This window comes from Pristis pectinata, chromosome 10, assembly GCF_009764475.1.
Source record: "Pristis pectinata isolate sPriPec2 chromosome 10, sPriPec2.1.pri, whole genome shotgun sequence".
Lineage (NCBI taxonomy): Eukaryota > Metazoa > Chordata > Chondrichthyes > Rhinopristiformes > Pristidae > Pristis > Pristis pectinata.
The window spans coordinates 37,697,168-37,721,685 of record NC_067414.1 but is presented as its reverse complement, the minus strand read 5'-3'; the positions used below and the strand labels follow the sequence as shown (position 1 = coordinate 37,721,685).

Genomic DNA, 24,518 nt, shown 5'->3' with positions numbered 1-24,518 from the left:
CTTTTTGCTGTTTAACTGTGTATCCGCATATTTCCTGGGCTTCCTGGAATCGCCAGAGAAAGTAAGATGGGAACACAGCGGCAATTGAGGAGACGAGAGTTATGACGGGGAAGTATGCCAAGGAGCACTGACACCTCATGACTGCTTACTTGTCTGCTTCTATAAGAAGCTTTGTTGATGGTGATACTGCTGATGGAGGTTACTTTACACACTTTGGATGTTATTTTTACAAATTTGGAAATTACTTTTACAGCTTTGTAAGTTTATACATCTGATGCACACTCCATTCTGCCATTTCCTTCTGGTGCATTCTCAAGTGCAAAATCCTTCAAACTGCATGTTTGGAGTCACTCCATAAATACTGGAATTGAAATTTCCTCATGCAGCTTGTATATTGATAATGCTAATTGGTGAGGAAACATGAACATGCTGTAGCAATACAGGGGATAAAAAGCTACTGAAAAATATGTGTGTATTCCTAAATACGCTGCTCCCAAAGTGATGTCAGCTGAAAACCCAGCCCAGGAAGTGCATGTTGCTGCAAAGTTTTAAGCCATGAGTTTACACTCATGTCTTCCTAAATGATGCTTCCTTAATGCGAGTCATATCAATCTTCCTGAACTTAAGCAAGAGAGATGTCACCAATTCTATATGGACACCAACCCTGGAAGGAAAAAGCAAAGAATAATTCACTCTTGGCCAATTTCATACACATCAAGCTAATTCAAGAGAAGCAACTGATTCTATCAACTGAATTCATAGGGAAAAAGGGAACACTACTTGCTTACTGTTTAAATGATCAAATGGAATGTGACTAGGGAAAGCAGACTGCAGCAATATGAAAAATAAAATAACGGAAGGGAAAGTGAATCAAAACTTGATTTTGCTCATCACTAATTAGAGTTTCAAGGCTTTTAATAACTGGTTTTTGCTGTAATTTTCAACTTTTCTTTGGGGACAGAAATGCATCAGTTATGCCAGAAACATCACTGTGAATTTTTGATTGTCAGTCACAATTAGTTACAAATACTGCAATTATTGCATCGATGATTAAAACCATGGCAGCTGGTAGCACTTGAAAACAAACTGCAGATAACAAATTGCATGCTATAAAATCAGGATGAATAGAAAAAGAGGTTAGTCAAATTAATAATAGAAGAATTCCTTGGGATGGGGAACAGGGTCCTGTTTGCTTCTGCAGTTTTCTGTGTGGCTGCATATTTTAAGAAGCATTGGTCCTTTTCCATAAAGATTTAAATCTAGGAAAGGCTTATTTTTAACCTGCCTTTCCTCTTCTATTTCTTAATGACCAATAGTGATCTTTGCAAGCCATTCAAAAACTGCATTTCCTGCTATAAGAAAAAATTATGGTGCTGCAGGTGCTTAGTTTGTGCATTAACAAATATTGTACACTTGAGTTCATTTAAACCTACTGGACTTGATGTTGCATTGTTTATATTGCATTTCTCATGGATGAAGTAGGTTCATATTTATATACATAATAATATGTATTTTACCCACTGTCAGAAAAATAATAATTCTTAGCATACTGCATCTTTGTACACAACACAGTACAGAGCACTCCTTTTCACTGTGGCCGTCTTATTCAGTATCCACAGACTATGCCATAGATGGAGCAGGATGGCTGGATGCATAGTTAAGGATGTTGTATGCTGTTTCCATTGTTTGTGCAATGGTCTCCCTTTGTGGAGACACAAGGTTCTCAGTGTCTTGCCAAATGTTTCTTCTCTATTTTGAGTGATCACAGGCCATGGATTCCTGTGAGGATATTATATTTTTTCAAGGAGACTTTGAGAATGTCCTTAAAGTGTTTTCTCTATCCTCCCAGAAATCTCTTGCAGTGATGAAACTTGGCTTAGAGTGCTTGTTTCAAGAGTCCGGTGTTGGGTATGTGGATAATGTGGCCTGCCCACCAGAGCTGGCTGAGCCTGATCAGAGCTTTGATGTTGGGGAGAGGACGCTGACATTAGTTTCCCTATGCTGCCACTGGATTTCAAGGATTTTTTCAGTGACAAATAACCTTGGAGACCACAATTGAAAGGGCTTTCACAGGATCACAGCAATTCAGTACTTCACACTCTAGCACAACCCTAAATCCACTGGCCTTGACTGTCTCAGAATGATTCTCCCCAAATATTTTGTTGGTGTCTCATAGATAGCTGGGTTGGACTGTCCTAACTGGCCAAGATGTTGCAGTCTATAGCTGGTCTCTCCGGGCCCAGAGCTCTTCCTGGTCATCTGCAGTATCCTCATCAGAGGTTTACCAGCTTTTAATTTCCTAAATTGTGGTCTTTGTGAAAGCACTTTATTATGTATACAGGATGGAAGAATGGACACATAAGATGGGCATTGTAGTTAGCACCATCAAAATGTATGCTATGTCTTTAAGAATTCAGACAAATAGGGCCATGGGTAGTTGCGAGCTTGCTTTTCCTATCTCTTCTGACTGCATCATCTTTATATTTTATCTACCTGAGTGTTCACAATGGCTAATCCCTCATTATGGGGAAACTTATGCAATATACTGCTTTTATTCCATCAATGTCTTAAGTTCCAACATAAACTGCAACCAGTAGCTGTTCAACTTAGGCTGCTAAAATTTCTGCCTGTAACCTGCTGGATGTCCTTTTACCTTGGCATTAAGCAAGTGACATGCAGTCTGAATTTCAGGTCAAGGCTAAAGTCAGGTCTCTTGATTCTTGATCGTCAAATATCCTTATACTAACATCTGTCTCTTCCTATGTGCATTCCAGGGCCCAGAAGTAGCAAGCTCCATGGAGCCAATGATCACATAATGACTTTCATTGCTTTCAGCTAGAGACTGATCTTTGACCAACTCCTGACTTTCCAGGTCAGGAGTTGGTTAGTTCCAGCCTTGGTGAGTCAATGTGCCCATGGGGGAGGTCTCGCTATTTCACATAGTTGCACTGATTCACATCTCTATCTAGCTAAGGCACAACATATACATTACATTTTTAGAGAGTATCGCGGAGCTATGTTTTCAACCATTAACAGCTGCTTCAAATTTGCAAAGTAAAATTGTGTTTTAGAGCAAGAAAGATAAAAATGAAAACTCTGCAAGCTGTGAAACTGAAATTAAAACAGAAGAATCTGAAAGTGCAAAGCATTTGGGAAGAGAAAAGTAAGGTTCAATCTCTTGACAGAGAGACACTGTCAAGACTGCAACCAAAAGCTGTAGAATCATCTTTAACATCAGGTGATTTAATCATGGCTGCGGCATTACTGAAACCTTGGCATGCTGATTAGACCCCTGGGAAGCAAATAGAATGAAGTGTTAATCTGTCTGATACACTCAATAGGTGAGCCCTGGAATCTATGGAGGGCTTTGATTGCAAGGGATGATGTGCCAGCATGAGGTAGCATAACGTAACTGAAAAATCAGCTTGATGAATTTTGAGGAGTTTAACAGGCAAATGCACCTCACTTTTAAGCAAATTAAACAATAAGGACACTCTAAATTAATATCTGTTTTTGTACAATCAAATTTGTATGCAAATCTTCAGAATCCCTTACTGATAGGCATGAATATGAAGTGCACATGTGGCTAGAATTTCATTATAAGACTGAATACAGATATGTTCACCTTTGTAGAAGATGTAAAGTACTAAAATATATTCCATGATATTATCTTATTGAAAAATCCTTCCCATATAAAAAAAATCACTGCTTAAAAAATTATCTATATAAACGAAGCATACAACAACTATGCCAAGGAGACTCCCAGCTAAGTCAGTGAGAAATTAGCTATGTATTTTCTATTTGTACAACCTTTCTGTGTGGGACACATACCAGATTTGTAGCACAGTGCATCAAGATGCATTTAGATATGATACTAAGCTTGTGACCCACAGGCCACATGAACACATGACTAACCATCAAGTATCCCAGCTCTGGTGCTGAATACCTGTGCCAGAATATCTATGCTGCTTGCCAAACTTTCCAGTACAGCCACTACACTGGAATCAACTGGCAATGTGGAAAATTATCTCGCAATGTTCTATCCATGAAAAGTAGAACAAATCAAACCCAACCAAATTATATTCTATCGGCCTACTCTCCATCAGCAGCAAAATGATTGTTCTGCTGGGAGCAGGCATGGACTTAATAGGCCAAATGGCCTCCTCCTATCTTATAAGTGAATTAAAATCTAAAGCGATGAAAAGAGGCATCAATATTACTATCAAGCAGCACGTATTTACTGGTACCAATTCTCATTACCAGCTTGGTGCAAAAATGCACAAAAGAGGTTTAAAATATCTAATTAACGAGGGAACCAAAAATGCTGAATTGGGAAGGTTTTTTGTGAAACTTATTTCATTTCATCACTAAGTTGCTTGGATCTGTTATTGCACCAACACAACCAATTGAGACATTGAAAAGCACCATTATGAATGTTTGCTACTTATAAATGTTAATGTAAAAGCATTATTCAAAAATTATGACAACAATAAACAGATGGATAGATAGATTTTGTGCCACTTTGACTGCCCAACATTTTGTTGTTAATTAAAGTGGTAAGCTGTGTATGGAGCCAGAGGATATAGGTGAGGTCTTAAGTGAATATTTCTCATCTGTATTCACTGTGGACAAAGACATTGTTGATGGAGAATTCTGGGAGAGAGAATGGTGGAATTCAAGAACAAAGTACCATTGAAAAGAAAGAAGTACAAGATGTCTTAGTGAGCTTAAAGGTAGATAGATCTCCAGGGCCTGATGAAATGTTTCTCAGGGAGAGATTGGTGGGGCTCTGATAGAAATTTATAAATCTTCTCTGACCACAGAAGAGTGTCGAACAACTGGAGGACAGCAACTGTTGTAACTTCATTCAAGAAAGGCAGCAGAGATAAGGCAGGCAATTACAGGCCAATGAGTCTAAAGTCAGTGGTCAGGATGTTATTGGGAAAAAGTTGAGGAGCACAATTAATCTGCACTTGGAAAGGCAGGGATTAATCAAGGATGGTCAGTATGGTTTTGTTATGGGGAGATCCTGTCAAATCCTGTGACTAAGGGAATTAATGAGAGCAGTGCAATTGATGTAGTCTACATGGGCTTCTCTACGGTCTTTGACTAGAGCCCGCACAGCAACCTGCTCCAAAAGGTCAGAGCCCATGAGATCCAGGGCAATTTGGCAAATTGGATCTGAAATTGGCTTGGTAATGGGAAGCAGAGGTTGATGGTTGAGGTTTGTTTATGTGATTGAAAGTGTGTGGTCAGTAATGTATCACAGGGATTGGTGCTGAGGAGAATTGATGGGAATGTGGGGAGGTTACAGGGAAAATTGGTGGGGTAGTAGAATTGCTTTGTGAGCTGGTAAAAACACATTGGGCAAAAGGAGGTGTGATATTATAAAAGCTGAAACATAGAATATAAGAGGGAGTTAAGCCACAGCTGGAGTACTGTCTGCAGTTTTGATCGCCGCACTATAGGATGCCATTGCACTGGAGAGGGTGGAGAAGAGATTCACTCAGATATTGCCTGGATTGGAGCATTTTCAGTTATGAGGTAAGAATCTGAAGGCTGGGTTGTTTTCCTTGGCGTAGAGTAAACTGAGGAAGGACTTAATAGAAGTATACAAAAACATTTAAGGGCATAGATAGACAGTGAGAAACACTTCCACTTAGCAGAGGTGTGTTTCCAGAAAGCTTAAGTTTAATGTAAGGAATAAGAGGTTTGGAGGGAATATGAGGTGGAACTCATTGCGCTGCGTGGGATGGTGGTGGAGGCAGGTACATTGGTCAAATTTAAGAGCTTGCTAGATAAGCATATGGAGGAATTTAAAATAGAGGGATATGTGGGGGGGAAGGGGTTAGATAGTTTTTAGGCGAGGTTTAAAGGTCGGCACAACATTGTGCGCCGAAGGGACTGTATTGTGCTGTACTTTCTATGATTCTATGAACTTTTTGACCCAGAAGGTGGTTGAAATCTGAAACGCACTACCTGAGGGGTGAGGTTCATAACGTTTAAGAAGTATTTTGTTGAACACTTGAAAGAGCATGGCATAGAAGGCAATGGCCAAGTGCTGGAAAATGGGATTAGCATAGATAGGCAACAGGCAGTCACAGACACGTTTCCATGTTGTATGATTCTCTGACTTGGAAATCGATCAAAGAAACACATAGCCACATGTCTAGGACTTAGAGCTAGAGTTTGCCAGAACTTGATTTAAATAGGGTAAAGATGATTGAGTGAAATACGATCTATGCCACTAAAATGCTGAAAGTCATAGATGATTTAAATGTAAATGAGTACTGTAAGCAGACTATGGCCTGGGCCTGGAGGACACAGATTTAAAATGAATAAATGTCAAATAAGTTGAGAAGAATTTGTGAAGTAACATTTTTGTGTCTTAGAATAATGCATATATAAAACACCTGACCAGAGGGGTCTCAATTTTTTTTGTCTGTGTTACTTAACATACTCCACATCAGTGCAGATTCGGTCAATCTAGAGACAGTGTGGACATGATCTTCACTGCGTGACTCCAAGATGTTTGAGAAAGAACTTTCCAAGTATGGATATTATTCTCACTGGAACACATTGTTAATTCTTGGTGTCTCTGGAGGCGATTATTGAATGATTAATATGGGCATGTGGAGTTTACAATTTCTAAGATTTTTAAGGATTAGTAGTACTTGCATTGAACTGTTCAACAGAAGATTAAGGGGGGGGGTGGGGTCTGTCAGTGAATAGATTGTACACTGCATGCATGGAGGGTTGTTTCTCAATTCATGTTTTGTTATGGTCCTACTTAAAACTAAAGTGCTCTCAGTCACCTTCAGCTCACATTGAATGTCCTGGGTGCACTGCAAATGGGTTTTTGGAAAAAAAGTTAAATAAAAATCTTAATTTAGTGTGACTGAAGCATTAATCCATTGCACATTTAAAATGCCACTTGACAGATGACTTGATAATTATATCAATTTGTCTTCTTTACCTCTACAACTTACTAAGGGTAAAATGCTCATTTTAGTGTAAAAATATAATATCATTAGATAGGGCTTTCTTTTAGAATCATTGCATTTTAAGTAGATTAGCCATTTACTTTATCCAGAGACACTTTTCTCTCTGAGAGTTTAGTCAATATTCATCAACCAAAGGTAGAATGAAATGATATTAAGAAAACTGTTGTTGTATACCCTGCCCAATACAAAAGTGAGTGGTACTGGTCAGAAGAGCTTCTGGTTTGATCATTGTTCTGTGCCAAGTTAAACAATGTCAAAAGAAGGAGTAATACTGGTGCTACAGATGGGCACAGGCTTACAAATGGAAGAAAAAATAAGCAGAGGTTTCTGATTCCTTTTTACAGGATTCACAGCCTCATGCTAGTCACTGGCTCTTGTTGGTTACTATCCACTGGTAACTTCTGGTCATTGTCAACTGACTGCTTTTCTCACTGTTCACTGGCTTGCACTTGCCATTATGCACTGGCATCTGCTGAACATTATCCATTGATATCTTCTGGTCACTGTCCACTGGCTCTCATTGGTCACTACCCTCTGATCCCACTGGTACATATCCATCGGCTCCCTCTGTCCACTGACTCCAACTGGTCACTAAACACTGGCTCTTGTTGGTACCCATTGGGTTCCTGTTGAACATTGGTTCCTGATGGTCACAGTTCACTGGGTTCCACTGGTCACTTTCCACTGACATGTCATGGTCAGTATCCATTGAAGAATAAGTTAGATACTTACAAAGCTTCAGTGGCTCTGGAACCATAATCCATCATGAATTAGAATAATATGGAATAATAAGATGCCACTCCAAAACCCCCCATCTGCCCTCACAACCTTGCACTGGGAAGAAATCGGGATGATTGAGGGGTAGGGCAAGGTGAGATTAATATGCGGGGGAAAAAGAATTGGGGAATGAAATATAATAGTACAATGAAATAACTCATCAAGTAAGCACTGAGCTGGAATTAATATTATTATTTTGTGTTAGGTGGAGTGACCAACACAGCTCAGTACCAGAACAGACTTATGGTGTATGATCCGAGCCAGGTAGGCATCACTATTATTCTGTACTGTAGAGATACTGTACTTCATAGAATTGGTCTTAATGTTTGTAAGTGTGCACTGAAAAGTTATTTTTTATAAAATGGGAAATAAACCTGCTAATAGGAACTTTAATTGAAGTTATCTTACACATCATAAAAGTCTTTTGGTAGCCAGGGTTTAATTGCTTCCCAGCTGTTCACAGATACGTAACATTAAGCAGGTACGAATAGATTTGCTCAAGCCATTGATATTCCATATTAATTTTTCTTCCTTAAAGAAAGTTCTCAAATGCTGATTTCTCACCTACTTATGTCGTGCTCTCTGTGGTTTTACTGAATTTTCTGAAAAGACACTTCAGTGTCCTCAGCATTAATACATGCATCGTGGTAATAAACATACAAATTGGTAGTAACCAATCACAGTTTTGTTTTGCTCTGGTGCCCAGATTGTAGGAAATTCATTATTCAACAGAAGGGCTGGGAGGGTGCAAGGAATGGGATCTCCTTTATGAACAGTGGAAATCATTTCTAGCAGAAAGGAAATAAATTCTATGACCTAACTAAATAACAATCTGAAACAGTGGCAAAAGTATTCCAAAATTCCTTGTGGCATTAAATTTATCTTCATTCAACTCAGAACATTTACTTTGCACATGGTACTACATGACAAAGAGACTGCTGACATTGCATGCTGTGAGGAGACTGCACACTGCAGGGAGACTGCATGCTGCGGGGAGTACACTTTGAATATGGGACTTGAAAATTTAGCAAAAAGTGAGTGCATTACAAAGTAAAAAATCTGCAGATGCTGGAAAACCAAAATAAAAACAAAAAATGATAGAAATACACAGCAGCTCTGTGGAGAGGTAAACAGAGTCAATGTTTTTGGTTGTTGACTTTTCATCAGAACTGAGAAAAATCAGTTTTAAGTTCCAGTAAAGAGGATGGGGTGGAGTGACCAAAGGAAATACCTGTGACAGGTTGGAGACCAAGGTAGACTCAATGAAACAAGTAGTGGCTGAGGGAGGGTAATGGAGATTTAAAGATGACCTGCCTGTAGGAGATGTAAATAGGAGGTGACGAATTAACACAGAGGAGAGAAAAAAAGTATTGATGTACGAAAGTAGGTTGAGGGAACTCGGCCTTTTCTCCTTGGAGTGACGGAGGATGAGGGGGGACCCTGATAGAGGTATTGATAGGGTAGATAGAGGCTTTTCCCCAGGGCTGAATTGCTGGCCACAAGAGGACATAGGTTTAAGGTGCTGGGGAGTAGATATAGAGGAGATGTCAGGGGTAAGTTATTTACTCAGAGAGTGGTGAGTGCTTGGAATGGGCTGCCGACAATGGTGGTGGAGGCGGATACGATAGGGTCTTTCAAGAGACTGTTAGATAGGTATATGGAGCTGAGTAAAATAGAGGGCTGTGGGTAAGCCTAGTAATTTCTAGGGTAGGGATATGTTCGGCACAGCTTTGTGGGCTGAAGGGCCTGACTTGTGCTGTAATTGTTCTGTGTTCTGTGTACTGTGCGATACAAGTTGAAGAAGGAAAACACGACAGACGTTGGAAATCTGAAATAAAGCAAATCAGAAAATGCCGAAATTATTCACCAGATCAGGCAGCGCTTGTGGAGGGAAAAACAAGTTTCAGGTTAATGACCTTTCATCAGAGTCAGAACTGGAAAGGCTGGTTATCTGAGATTCTTGAAGTTAAGTCCAGCTGGCTGCAATTTGCCTGCTCGGATGATATGAAACTGTACTTTGAGCGTTCATTGGGTTCTGTTGAAACAGTGTAAAAGACCAAAGGCAGATAAGTTGGGATGGAAGTGACTGGTAACTGAAAGCCCCAAGGCGTCTTCGTAGACTGAATAAAGGTGTTCTGGAAAGCTGTTCAAGAAGGCATCTTACTATCACCTTCTCATGGGCAATTAGGGATGGGAAATACCCTAATGCCAGTGACACCCAGATCTTAAAAATGTATTTAAATAAGTAAAATTTTGCTTCACCTGGAGGAATGTGTTTGAATCATAGAACAGTATAGCACAATACAGGCCCTTTGGCCCACAATGTTGTGCTGACCTTTAAACCTCACCTAAGACTATCCAACCCTTCCTCCCACATATTCCTCTATTTTAAATTCCTCCATATGCTTATCTAGTAATCTCTTGAATCTGATCAATGTACCTGCCTCTACCACCACCCCACGCAGCGCATTCCATGCCCCAACCACTCTCTGGGTAAAAAAAAAACCTCCCTCTGATATCTCCCTTGAACTTCCCACCCATTACTTTAAAGCCATGCTCTCTTGTATTGAGCATTGGTGCCCTGGGAAAGAGGTGCTGGCTGTCTACTCTATCTATTCCTCTTAATATTTTGTATACCTCTATCATGTCTCCCCTCATCCTCCTTCTCTCTAAAGAGTAAAGCCCTAGCTCCCTTAGTCTCTCCTCATAATGCATACTCTCTAAACCAGGCAGCATCCTGGTAAATCTCCTCGGCACCCTTTCCAACACTTCCACATCCTTCCTGTAATGAGGCGACCAGAACTGGACACAGTACTTTAAGTGTGGTCTAACCAGAGTTTTGTAGAGCTGCATCATTACCTCGTGGCTCTTAAACTTGATCCCATGGCTTATGAATGCTAACATCCCATAAGCTTTATTTAACTACTCTATCCACCAGTGAGGCAATTTTCAGGGATCTGTGGATATGAACCCCCAGATCCCTCTGCTCCTCCACACTACCAAGAATCCTGCCATTAACTTTGTACTCCGCCTTGCAGTTTGTCCTTCCAAAGTGTACCCACCTCACACTTCTCTGGATTGAACATCATCTGCCACTTCTCAGCCTAGCTCTGCATCCGATCAATGTCCCTCTGCAATCTTCGACAGTTCTCCACACTATCCACAACACCACCAACCTTTGTGTCGTCTGCAAACTTGCCAACCCACCCTTCTACCCTGTCATCCAAGTCATTAGTAAAAATCACAAAAAGTAGAGGTCCTTGTGGGACACTGCTAGTCACAGCCCTCCAATCTGAATTCACTCCCTCCACCACAACCCTCTGCTTTCTACAGGCAAGCCAATTCTGAATCCACATGGCCAAGCCTCCCTGGATCCCATGCCCTCTGACCTTCTGAAGAAGCCTACCATGTGGAACGTTGTCAAATGCCTTACTAAAATCCATGTAGACCACATCTACTGCACTACCCTCATCAATCTGCCTGGTCACCTCCTCAAAGAACCCTATCAGGCTTGTGAGACATGATCTGCCCTTCACAAAGCCATGCTGGCTGTCCCTGATCAGACCATGGTTCTCTAAATGCCCATAGATCCTATCTCCAAGAATCCTTTCCAACAGCTTGCCCACCACAGACGTAGGGCTCATTGGTCTATAATTCCCTGGACTATCCCTACTTCCTCTTTTGAATAAGGGGACAACATTTGCCACCCTCCAATCCTCCAGTACCATTCCCGGGGACAACGAGGACTCAAAGGTCCTAGCCAAAGGCTCAGTAATCTCCTCCCTCGTCTTGCGGAGCAGCCTGGGGAATATTCCGTCAGGCCCCAGGGACTTATCTGTCCTAATATTTTCTAACAGCTCCAACACATCCTCCCTCTTGATATCTACATGCTCCAGAACATTAACCTTACCAATATTGTCCTCAGCGTCATCAAGGCCCCTTTCCTTGGTGAATACTGAAGAGAAGTATTCATTGAGGACCTCACCCACTTCCACAGCTTCCAGGCACATCTTACCACCTTTGTCTCTAATCGGTCCTACCTTTACTCTCGTCATCCTTATGCTCTTCACATAAGTGAAAAAAGCTTTTGGATTTTCCTTAACCCTACTCACCAAGGCCTTTTCATGTCCCCTTCTTGCTCTCCTCAGCCCCTTTTTAAGTTTCTTCCTTGCTACTCTATATTCCTCACGAGCCCTATCTGATCCTTGCTTCCTAAACCTTATGTATGCTGCCTTCTTCCTCCTAACTAGTTGTTCCACCTCTCTTGTCACCCATGGTTCCTTCACCCTGCCATTCTTTCTCTGCCTCACCAGGACAAATTTATCCCTAACATCCTGCAAGAGATCCCTGAACAACGACCACATCTCCATAGTACATTTCCCTTCAAAAATGTCATCCCAATTTACACTCGCAAGTTCTAGCCTTATAGCCTCATAATTTGCCCTTCCCCAATGAAATATCTTCCTGTCCTCTTTGCTCCTATCCTTGTCCATGACAATGCTAAAGGTTAGGGAGCAGTGGTCACTGTCTCCCAAATGCTCACCCACTGAGAGATCTGTCACCTGACCCGGTTCATTACCTAATACTAGATCTAATATGGCATTCCCTCTTGTCAGCCTATCAACATACTGTGACAGGAATCTGTCCTGGACACACTTAACAAACTCCACCCTGTCTAAACCTTTGGTACTAAGCAGGTGCCAATCAATATTTGGGAAGTTGAAGTCTCCTATGATAACAACCCTGTTATTCTTGCACCTTTCCAAAATCTGCCTCCCAATCTGCTCCTCAGTACCCTTGCTGCTACCTGGGGGCCTATAGAATACTTCCAGTAGAGTAACTGCTCTTTTCTTTTTCCTAACTTCCACCCATACTGACTCTAGAGAGGATCCTTCTCAGCTGTAATAGTATCCCTGACCAGTAACGCCACCCCTCCTCCTATTCTTCCCCCCCCCCCCATCCCTTTTAAAACACTGAAATCCAGGAATATTCAGTATCCATTCCTATCCTGGTGACAGTCAAGTCTCTGCAAGAGCCACAATATCATAGTTCCACGTATTTATCCAAGCTCTCAGCTCATCACCCTTGATACTTCTTGCATATAAGTAAATGCACTTTAGCCCATCCACCTTTCCTTTTTTATACCCTATACTCTGCTTCTCCTTCCTCAAAGCCTCTCTATATGTTAGATCTGACTTTACTCTATGCACTTCTTCCACTGACCTACCCCTCTGGTTCTCATCCCCCTCGCAAACTAGTTTAAACCCTCCCAAACCACACTAGCAAACCTGCCTGCGAGGATATTGGTCCCCTTCGAGTTCAGGTGTAACCCATCCATTCTATACAGGTCCCATCTTCCCCAGAAGAGATCCCAATGATCCAAAAATCTAAAACCTTGCCCCCTGCACCAACTCCTCAGCCATGCATTCAACTGCCATCTCCTCCTATTCCTACCTTCACTATCACGTGGCACTGGCAGCAATCCTGAGATTGCTACCCTTGAGGTCCTGTTCTTCAGCCTTCTGCCCAGCTCCCTAAACTCGCTCTGCAGGACCTCATCCCTTTTTCTACCTATGTCGTTGGTACCAACATGTACCATGACTTCTGGCTGCTTTCCTTCCCACTCAAGAATGCTGTGGACCCGATCAGAGACATCCTGGACCCTGGCACCTGGGAGGCAACATACCATCCGGGATTCTCGCTCATGTCCACAGAACCTCCTGTCTGTTTCCCTGACTATCGAGTCCCCTATCACTATTGCCCTCCTCTTCTCCTCCCTTCCCTTCTGAGCAGCAGGACCAGTCCCAGTGCCAGAGACCTGGCTTCTGCTGCTTGATCCCTGTAGGTCATCCCCCTCAACAGCATCCAAAGTGGAATACCTGTTATTGAGGAGAACAGCCTCTGGGGTCCTCTGCACTTTCTGCCTGTTCCCCTTCTCTTTCTCTCCCCTGACAGTCACCCATCTCTCCTGGACCCTAGAAGTACCTGCTCTAAGTGGGGTGACTGCCTCCTGATGCACAGCATCTACATATCGCTCTCCCTCCCTGATGCTCCACGGTGTTTGAAGCTGCGACTCCAGCTCATCAATTCTGAGCCGAAGTTCCTCCAGCCTCATGCACTTACTGCAGATGTGGTCACCGTGCACCACAGCAGGGTCCACTAGCTCCCACATCATGCAACTGCAGCATATCGCCATGCCCTCCATCTGAACTATCTTTTTTCTTTTTTTTTCCCTACCTAGCTGTAGTCTACTTAAAAATTTATAATAATAACAGTAAACCTTACCTTTACTTACCAGCTACTCACCAGTGTTGTTGCAGATGGCCTCTGCCTCTTGACGCCTCTTGGATCTCTGAATGCTGAAAAGATGAAGGGTCTTGAACTGAAATGTCAACTGTCCATTTCCCTCCATAGATGCTGCCTGACCCACTGAGTTCCTCCAGCATTTTGTGTGTTGCTCTTGAAATGTTTCCTTTGTTTCCTTAACACAAATACTGCCTACCTGCTAAGTATTTCTAGTAGTCCCTGTCATTACTTCAGATGGTTTCAAAGCCTGTCTATTACTAAGGCTGTGACTTTTATAAACCTCAACAAACTTAATGTATCCTTTGAACAGAAGATTTTTATTTAGCTTAGCAAGCACAGCTTCAATTAAAGTTTAACACTGACTTTGTTCAGACTGTAAAGAAAGCAAAGTGGTATATTTACATATTATGCACCTTAATTAAAACTGCAGGAAAGTCTGTCTGTTATTTGCCAGTGCAGTGTTCAAAGAGTGAATATTTTTCAAATCAGGTCCGTTTCATGTTTACACATACAGTGGCTTTTTAAAATTCATGTGGCATATTATTTGGATACAGTGACTAACAAAAGTCACAGTTGGAAGGATGTGGCTCTGAATTCCAATAACTTTATCATTTGGCATTTAAAGTGGTTTTGTTTCCAGCACATTGTCATGTGTGATAATAGCTGCCATGTGTGAAAGAGCACGCAGATAGTTGCTAACAGGTGCTGACTCCACTTCTTCTCCGCTGATTAGTATTAGCTAGTCATTTGTTTTTGAATGATCACTCAGTTCCCCAGTGTCTCTTTTCCCATTGAATACAAAAGTAGGGATGTCATGCTTCATTTAGAAAGGGCATTGGTGAGACCACATCTGGAGTACAGTGTGCAGTGTTGGTCTCCTTATTTAAAGAACGAAGTACATGCATTGAACGTAGTTCAGAGATGGTGTACTGGACTAATACTTGGAATGGGCAGGTTGTCTCAGATTGGGCAGATGGATCTTAGTTTAGATGAGTGAGAGGCGACTTGATTGAAACAAATAAGATCCTCAGGAATCTTGACAAGGTGAATGTGGAAAGTATGTTCGTCTTGTGGGAGAACCTGGAACTAGGGGTCAGCATCTTAAAAAATAAGGAGTCACCCATTTAAGACAGAAGTAGGGCAGCTGATGCACATCTGGGTATTTTTTGGCCTGCAGTCTACCCCTGGAAACTTAGATTTGACAGCTGACAAGAATGCTGCTGGCACTATGCTGTTTTGGAGTGATTCCAAAACCCTGAAAACTGCGGCCATCCTAGGTCTCACAGGGCTGGCGTTGGTACTGGAAGAGAAGGAGCATCAGCAAGGAAGACACGGGAGAAGCAGAAGCAGCTGGCAGAAAACACGCCTCGCAGAGAGCTTTGCTTGCGCTGAAAGAGAATCGTGTGTGAGCAAATGTGCGAGGACATTTTTTCCGGCAAAGCCAGACCTGGCAGCCATCACTCAGTCCCAGGCTGACAGGATCAACTTTGTCTGGGTGGCTGGTTCTCCACTGTGGTGTGTGGTCCTCGCCTGTAAGGAAAAATGAAGCGTGTTGATGACAGCTTTATAAGCTGTTTAGTGAATGTTTCTGTCATGGTGAAATAATTGCTTCACGGAGTGTAGGATGAGGTTGGGAAGTAGAGGTAAGAACAATGTTTGGTGCGGGAGGATGAGGTGCAGTGAACTTAGCTGTGTGATTGACGGAAAGTTTTGTCAATTTATAAGGCAGGAGATATGAGGGTGTGAACAGGGAGTAAGAGAATTTTATCATAACATTCTGCTGACATAATTGAAGCCACGGTCCAGAAGCTATCCTTTGACTTTGACCTCCACAATATTTCCCACTGGTGGGATAGTTATTGCTTGGAGGGTTTTCCATCTCCTGGTAAGATGAGGATGTCAGCCATCCTATTCATGACCTCGACTATGGCATCCAAAGCTACATCAAAAAACTTAAGAGGGTACACTCTGCTGGACCTATGTTTTTAATACAGATTCATTGAGTCATTAAACACATTTGCTTTCATAATTTGTCCTTGCCCTAGTCTTCTTTAAAAATTGACTTGACTAATTTACAGTAATCAGATAACAAGGTGCCAGCAATGCAAGTAATGTGCTTTAGGTCCAGGGGCATGAACACCTGAGGATTTTTTTTGTGATATATAGAAACAGACATTTGGAGTCAGAGTAGGCCATTCGACCCTTCAGGTGTGCTCTACCATTCAACACACGTGTGACTGATCATCAGTTTCAGTACCTTGATCCTGCCTTCTCCCTGTGCCTCTTAATCCCCTTGGCATTAAGAAATATGTTTTCCTTCTTCTTGAATATTGGTATTGGTTTATTATTGTCACTTGTACTGAGGTCCAGTGAAAAGCTTGTCTTACAAACCAATCGTGCAGGTCAATTCATTACACAGTGCAGTTACATTGAGTTAGTACAGAGTGCATTGATGTAGTACAGGTAAAAACAATAACAGTGCAGAGTAAAGTGTCACAGCTACAGAGAAAGTGCAGAGCAATAAGGTGCAAGGTCACTGTCATGAACCAGCAACAAAAGAAACACACTGAGCATGATTTAGTGTTAAAACTATTTTATTAATCACTACTTATGATAATACATAAAATAAAGGTAAAAATGTTAGTATGTTAGAATTCAAAAATGTTAAACCTCGAACATTAACCCCAAAACTAAACTCGTCGTGTGTGTGTGTGACAAAGTCCAAAACTCCCAGTTCCGGAATGGTTCTTAAAGTTCAGTTCCGCAAGCCATAAGGTGAAACATGAGCAAGGGCTTCTTCAACAACCACCGTTGTCTAAAGATAAGACGTAGACGTAGAGAAACATAGGGAGAGTAAATACGAAATCCAAATGTTCCATGATGGAACCCAAACGACACTCCAGCGTTTACTCGGTAGTGACTTCCTCACCCCGAAAAGCATCCGAATCGTGGTCGTCCACACACAAATACCTGTTTCCTTCTACAGGTCAGCAACAAAGTGAACTCCACCGGATTACTTCCAACTTCCATACATGGATTTCAGTGGCAAACACAGTTATTGTTTCTCATCCATCGATAGAGAAAACAAGCAGGCTGGTGTCTCTCTCCCTTCTCTCTCTCTCTCTTTCTCCTTCTTCTTCTTCTAACTTCTTCAACAACATCATTACGTCCTTTATCTTCTATTGACGTAAGCACGCCCCACACACACATACACACACACTCTCTATCTTAAAGGGACTTTCACTGAGTCCGTAACACCTCCCACCTAAAAAAAATTTTTCCCAAGAAAAATTTAACCGCGCATACAGTTAGTAATTTTAATAATTATCATGCTGCACAACTACAGACTATCAGATTAGTACAGATACATGTTTCCCATTTAACATCGGGAAAGACAATCAGCAATCACATTATCTTTGCCTTTAATGTGAGTTATCATGAGATCAAACTCTTGCAAAATTAAACTCCAGTTTAACAGCCTTCTGTTCTTGTTTTTGACTCGGCTCAGAAACACCAATGGGTTATGATCTGAATATACAGTCAATGGTTTCTGAGCGGTGCAAACATATACACTGAAATGTTGCAAGGCTAAAACAAGCGACAGTAATTCTTTCTCTATGGTGGAATAATTCTTTTGATGCTCATTAAATTTCTTTGAAAAGTAAGCTACAGGATGGTCAATATCATCAAGGTCACCCTTCTGCAACAACACAGCTCCTGCAGCTTCATCACTGGCATCTACTGCTAATGAAAATGGCTTTTCAAAGTCAGGTGTTTTGAGCACAGGATGGTAGCATAAAATGGCTTTCAGCTTCTCAAATGCTTCTTGACAAGAATCTGTCCAAACAAACTTTACTCCCTTCTTCAGAAGATTAGTTAGGGGAAGAGCAATATCAGCAAAATTTTTACAAAATTTTCGGTAATATCCAACCATTCCCAAAAATCTTCTAACAGTCCTCGTACCTGTGGGAATAGGGAACTCAGATATTGCTTGAACTTTTGCCTGAACAGGAGCTTGCTTGCCTTGACCTACAACATAACCAAGATACGTCACAGTGGCATGGCCAAATTCACTTTTAGCCAAGTTAACTGTAAGGTTAGCCTTGGAAAGTCTTTCAAACAACCTTTCTAACGCAGAGATGTGATCTTCCCAAGTATCATTCCCATTCACTAAGTCGTCAATGTAGGCATCTGTATGTTTTAACCCATGAATCACTGAATTAATCATTCTTTGAAATGTTGCTGGAGCATTTTTCATTCCAAATGGCAAAACATTGTATTCATACAATCCAGAAGGGGTTACAAAGGCTGAAATCTCCCTTCCTCTATCTGTTAATGGAACACACCAGTACCCTTTTAATAGGTCAATCTTTGTAAGAAATTTTGCCTTTCCCACTCTATCTATGCAATCATCCACCCTAGGAATAGGGTAAGCATCTGACTTTGTTACAGCATTCACTTTCCTGTAATCTGTGCAAAATCTAACAGTTCCATCAGGTTTAGGTACAATAACACAGGGTGAACTCCAATTTGAAGTAGAATGTCTAATAATATCATTTTCCAACATGTATTTTATTTCCTGATCAACAAGTTTATTTTTTTCCACATTCATTCGATATGGGTGTTGTTTGATTGGTTTTGCATCCCCAACATCAACATCATGGGTAATTATCGATGTTCTGTTTGGCACATCTGGGAACAGATTTTTAAATTTTAAAATTAATTCTCTCATCTGTTGTTTTTGTGAAACTTGTAAATGGTCCAACTTCGTTTCAAGGTTCTCCAGGATATATTATGGTTTTTTAGTTTCGATGGAACAATATTTGGTCTAAATTGGCCTTCCTCAACATCAACATCAGGCATTTTAGAAACAACCTTTACATCATCCACCAAGGCCACAACTGAATCCCTCTCATAATAAGGTTTTAGCATGTTTACATGACAGAGTTGTGTTTTCTTGCGTCTATCTGGTGTTTTGATTATATATGTTAGATCAGTCACTCGAGATTCAATAACATAGGGTCCAGAAAAACGAGATTGCAATGGATTATTTTGGCTAGGGAAAAATACCAACACTGCAAATGTCCTAGGCCGAGCACGTCTATCAAAATATGTCTTCATTCTTATCTGGCTAGTTTTCAAATTCTCTCTCGCTAGGCCGAGCACGTCTATCAAAATATGTCTTCATTCTTATCTGGCTAGTTTTCAAATTCTCTCTCGCTAGCTGGCAGACTCTCTCCAACCGAGTTTTAAATTTTTGGACATGGGGTGATCTCCATTTCCTCATTAACACTCCATTTTTGACATAGTATCCACTTGGCACTTTCTCAATCTCCTCACATGAGAGTGCTTTTTCTTTCAATTCTGTCAACTCAGGGTCCTTTGTCTGTTCCACCATAAAATCCTTCCTTGACAAAGACAAATCTTTAAATTCAGGCTCACTATAAGGATGTTGATCCTCCAGTGAAGACAGAAAAGTCTCAGATAAGGCATCATAATTTTCTTCCTGTTTAGGACTGTCACAAGGAACCACATCAGACTGCACCGGACTGTCTGTCTTGGCTAATTCTCTAGCTCTAGCTCGAGTCACCGCACATGATGGGTAAACATCTGGATCATTCTCAGACTCCTCAATCCTTGGTTTGGTCGTTAACCGTACCACAGGAACAATTTCTCCATCTGCAAGGTCATTTCCCAATAACAAAGAAACTCCTTCCACTGGCAACCTAGGTCTTATCCCTATCTCGACTGGTCCTTCTACAAACTTTGACTTTAGAATCACCCTGTGTAAAGGGACAGACATGGTGTCACCTGTAACGCCTCGTACTAGATTTACTTCACCAGTGTCACTTTCTTCTCCAAAATTTAAAACACTGTCCAGCAAGAGAGATTGGCAAGCCCCAGTAACTCTAAGAATTTTCACTGGCACCTGGGGTGACTCATCATTCAGTGAAACAAAACCCTCTGATACATAAGAACGGAATTCCTTTCTCACCTCTTCCAACTTTTCCGCTTTTACCTCTTGCAAGGACTGATCTTTAACAGCATCTCCTAAACCTTTTTGATTTTTAATTGCCTGAAAGCAAGCATTGGGCACAGCTTCCTTCCTTTTCTTCAAAAGGGCACAATTAGATATCACATGGCCAGGTTTCTTACAGTAATAACAAGTATGCTCAACAGGTTTCTCCAGCCCTGGCTTCTTTTCATCTTTCCCTTTTTGATTACCTCCCAATTTAATCTCCGGTTTACCTGGATTGTCTTTGTAACTCTTTTGAAAGGTTTTAGGTTGTCCCCATTTGGATTTATGGGTTAAAGCATAATCATCTGCCAACCTAGCAGTTTCTTGTAAAGTTTCCACTGCCTTTTCATTTAAATATGTTGTTAATTCAGCTGGAACACATCTTTTAAAGTCCTCCACCAGTATCAATTCTTTCAATTTATCAAAATCCCCATCTACATTTTTAGCCAGGCACCATCGTTCAAAACACATTCTCTTTCCATTGGCAAATTCCATATAAGTCTGATCTGCAGATTTCCTCAAATCTCTGAATTTTTGTCTATAAGCCTCAGGGACCAATTCATAGGCCTTCAAAATAGCTTGTTTTACCTTGGTATAATCAGCTGCATCCTCAGCAGACAAAGCAGAATAAGCTTTTTGAGCTTTACCTTTAATCACACTCTGTACCATAAGAGCCCATCCTTTCCTTGGCCAGTTTGAACTCGCAGCAACCTTTTCAAAATGTTGGAAATACTGATCAACCTGATCTTCCTCAAATGGAGGGACTAATCGAACCTCCCTGCTGGCTGAAAAACCATCTTCAGAATCAGATTCCAAACTCCTACGCTTCATTTGTAACTCATGCTGCCTCTGTTTTTCCTTCTCCTCACTATCCAGCTCCATCCTCTTCAATTCCATCTGCTTCATTGCTAGATCAGCCTCTATCTTCATCTGAGTTATCTTTTGTTCGGCCTCTAATTTCTTTTGCTCTCGTTCAGCTTCTAATTTCTTTTGCTCTCGTTCAGCTTCTAATTTATTTTGCTCTCGTTCAGCCTCTATCTTTGCCAGCTGCACCTGTGCCTCAGAAATTGCTATTTCACTGCCAGGAAACTGTTTTAACACTTCCTTCTCAAACACCTTCTTTTCCACATAATGGCCAGCTATCAGTCTCTGAATATCTGCCTTTCTCATAGACTGCTTTACTTCTGTAAGGTTTAACCTTGTAGCAATCTTTATCAAATCATCCTTTTTCGCCACCTCCAATCCCTTTTGGGTTGGTGACTCCAAAAATGCCTTAATATCCATTGCTGCTGGTTTCCACACACACAAGCCAATTAAAAAGAATTTATCAGACCTCCCTCAAAAATCTTCAGATTGAATCCCGAACGATCCCAGACGACACTCATTAATCTTTGGATTGGATCCTGGACGAGCCCCCAATTTTGTCACGAACCAGCAACAAGAGAAACACACTGAGCATGATTTAGTGTTAAAACTATTTTATTAATCACTACTTATGATAATACGTAAAATAAAGGTAAAAATGTTAGTATGTTAGAATTCAAAAATGTTAAACCTCGAACGTTAACCCCAAAACTAAACTCGTCGTGTGTGTGTGTGACAAAGTCCAAAACTCCCAGTTCCGGAATGGTTCTTAAAGTTCAGTTCCGCAAGCCATAAGGTGAAACATGAGCAAGGGCTTCTTCAACAACCACCGTTGTCTGAAGATAAGACGTAGACGTAGAGAAACATAGGGAGAGTAAATACGAAATCCAAATGTTCCGTGATGGAACCCAAACGACACTCCAGCATTTACTCGGTAGTGACTTCCTCACCCCGAAAAGCATCCGAATCGTGGTCGTCCACACACAAATACCTGTTTCCTTCTACAGGTCAGCAACAAAGCGAACTCCACCGAATTACTTCCGACTTCCATACATGGATTTCAGTGGCAAACACAGTTATTGTTTCTCATCCATCGATAGAGAAAACAAGCAGGCTGGTGTCTCTCTCCCTTCTCTCTCTCTCTCTCTTTCTCCTTCTTCTTCTTCTTCTAACTTCTTCAACAACATCATTACGTCCTTTATCTCCTATTGACGTAAGCACGCCCCACACACACATACACACACACTCTCTATCTTCAAGGGACTTTCACTGAGTCCGTAACAGTCACAACAAGGTAGATCGTGAGATCATAGTCCATCTCATTGTATAAGGGAACCGTTCAATAGTCTTATCACAGTGGGGTAGAAGCTGTCCTTTAATCTGGTGGTACGTGCCCTCAGGCTCCTATATCCTCTACCCTATATATTTAATGACTTAACCTCTACTGCCTTCCAGAGATATCTGCAAGTTCACCAGTCCTCTGGGTGAAATAATTTCTCAAGATCTCTGCAGACCTTTGGGAACATCTTCACTCTTCCTGGTTTGTCTCGGTCATTTACAATTTTCTAAGTTCATATAAGACCTCTTCTCATTCTTCTTTACATCAATAAACATAGGCCCAACAGATCCAATCTCTCCTCATAGGTCAGTCCTGCCAACTCAGGATATCCCGATCCTGCCATCCCACGAGTTTTCCAATTTCAGGTAATCCACAGCCCAAGTTTTCTCCTCCTACACACGATCACCTGGCCACCTGGGTTGCTTCTCGCTTTGTTCATCCTTCTCATTCCCACCCCTCCTTCCTCTCCCCCACCTGGTTCCATCTACCCATCATCTTCACCCACCCCCTCCCCCATCTAGTTTCATCTGCCAACCTCTGTCCCACCCCTCCCCCCTCATATTGCTACGTATTGATAATCTTTTCTCTTCCCTCTCAGTCCTGATGCAAGATCTCGAAACAAAACTTTGACTTACACCTTTTGCCTCCACAGATGCTGCTTGATCCACTGAATTCTTCCACCATTCTGTTTTTTTCTTCTGCAATCCCAGGAATCATTCTAGTAAGCTACCATTGTTTACTATAGCAAGAACTTCCTTCTCAGATAAGAAGAATTCCAGATGAGATCTCACCAAAGCCTTGTGAGACAGGGCTGCAGTTAAACATCCTTGCTCCTGTACTCATATTGCTCTTGCAATGTTGGGTAACATACCATTTGGTTCCCTAACTGCTCACTGCACCTGATTCATTTGCTTTCAGCATCTAGTGTATAAGGACCCCAAGTCTCATTGCTCCTTCCTTTTTTTCCCAATCTATCACCATTCAGATTATTATCTTTCTGTTTTTAGAATCAAAGTGTGTAACCTTACATTTATCCACAAATATACAGTATATGCCCATTCGCCCAAATTGTCTTAATTAGATGCATCTTTTCACAGCTCTGATTCCTTCCTGAGCTCTGTGTCATGTGCAAACTCTGAAATGTTACATTTAATTGGCAATTGGTTTATTATTGTCACATGTACCGAGGTACAATGAAAAAATTTGTTTTGCCTACCATTCACACAGATCATTTCATCACATCAGTACATCAAGGTAGTACAAGGGAGTCTTAGTAGTTAGATTTAAAAGAGGAGAATGATTATAATAGAATTAATGAATAGTTCCCTCATCCCGATCGTTGATAGATACTGTGAATAGTTGGACCCAAGCACCAATTCCCACTAGTCACTGCCTGCCACCCAGAGAAAGATCTGTTTATTCCTACTCTCTGTTTCTTGTCTGTCAACCACTTCTCAATCCATGTCAGTATAATACCCCATACCCATTTTCTTTAATTTTGCAGAATAACCTACTCTGTGGGACTTTATCAAAAGCCCCTTGAAGATGACAAGAAATGTAGGAGTGCACTTAAGAGAGAAGTTAGGAAGGCAAAAAGAGGATATGAGAGGGATCTGACAGATAAGGTGAGGCGAAATCCTGAGAGATTCTACAGGTGTATTAAGAGTAAATGGTTGGCTAGGGAGAGAATAGGTCCCCTTAAAGATCAGCATGGCCGTCTGTGTGTGGAACCAAAGGAAGTGAGGGAGATTTTTAGTGAATGTTTCTCTTAAATGGAAGCTAAGGAAATGGGGAAAATGAGTGGTAATATCTTGGACAACATACAAATTAGCAGGGAGGAACTATCGGAGGCCTTTAAGTGCATTAAGGTGGATAAATCCCCAAGGCATGTCCTCGTGCATTCTAGGACCTGGTGGGAAGCTAGAGAAATTGTGGAGGCCCTTGCAGAGATTTTTGTTTCATCCCTGGCCACAGGTGAGGTTCTGGAAGACTGGAGACTGGCTAATGTGGTACCATTGTCTAAAAAGGGTAGCAAAAGCAAGCCAGGAAGCTACAGGCTGGTGAGTCTAAAATTGGTGGTGGGTAAATTGCTGGAAGGGCTTCTGAGGGACAGGATCTACCAACATTTGGAGAGACAGGGTCTGATTCAGGACAATCAGGAAGACTGTGTGTGGGAAGTCAGGTCTGACAAACCTCTTGGAGTTCTTCG

The 24,518-nt window shown here is 41.5% G+C and overlaps 1 protein-coding gene across 7 annotated transcripts in view; it reads left to right on the top strand.

Moving 5' to 3' along the window:
• Nucleotides 1-24,518, top strand: part of klhl32 (kelch-like family member 32) — a 178,322-nt gene that overhangs the window by 141,772 nt on the left and 12,032 nt on the right. For all 7 annotated transcript variants that reach the window (XM_052024799.1, XM_052024803.1, XM_052024802.1 and 4 more), the window contains one exon: nucleotides 7,987-8,045. In XM_052024799.1, the coding sequence (XP_051880759.1) occupies nucleotides 7,987-8,045 (59 nt within the window). The remainder of the gene's footprint in view (nucleotides 1-7,986; nucleotides 8,046-24,518) is intronic.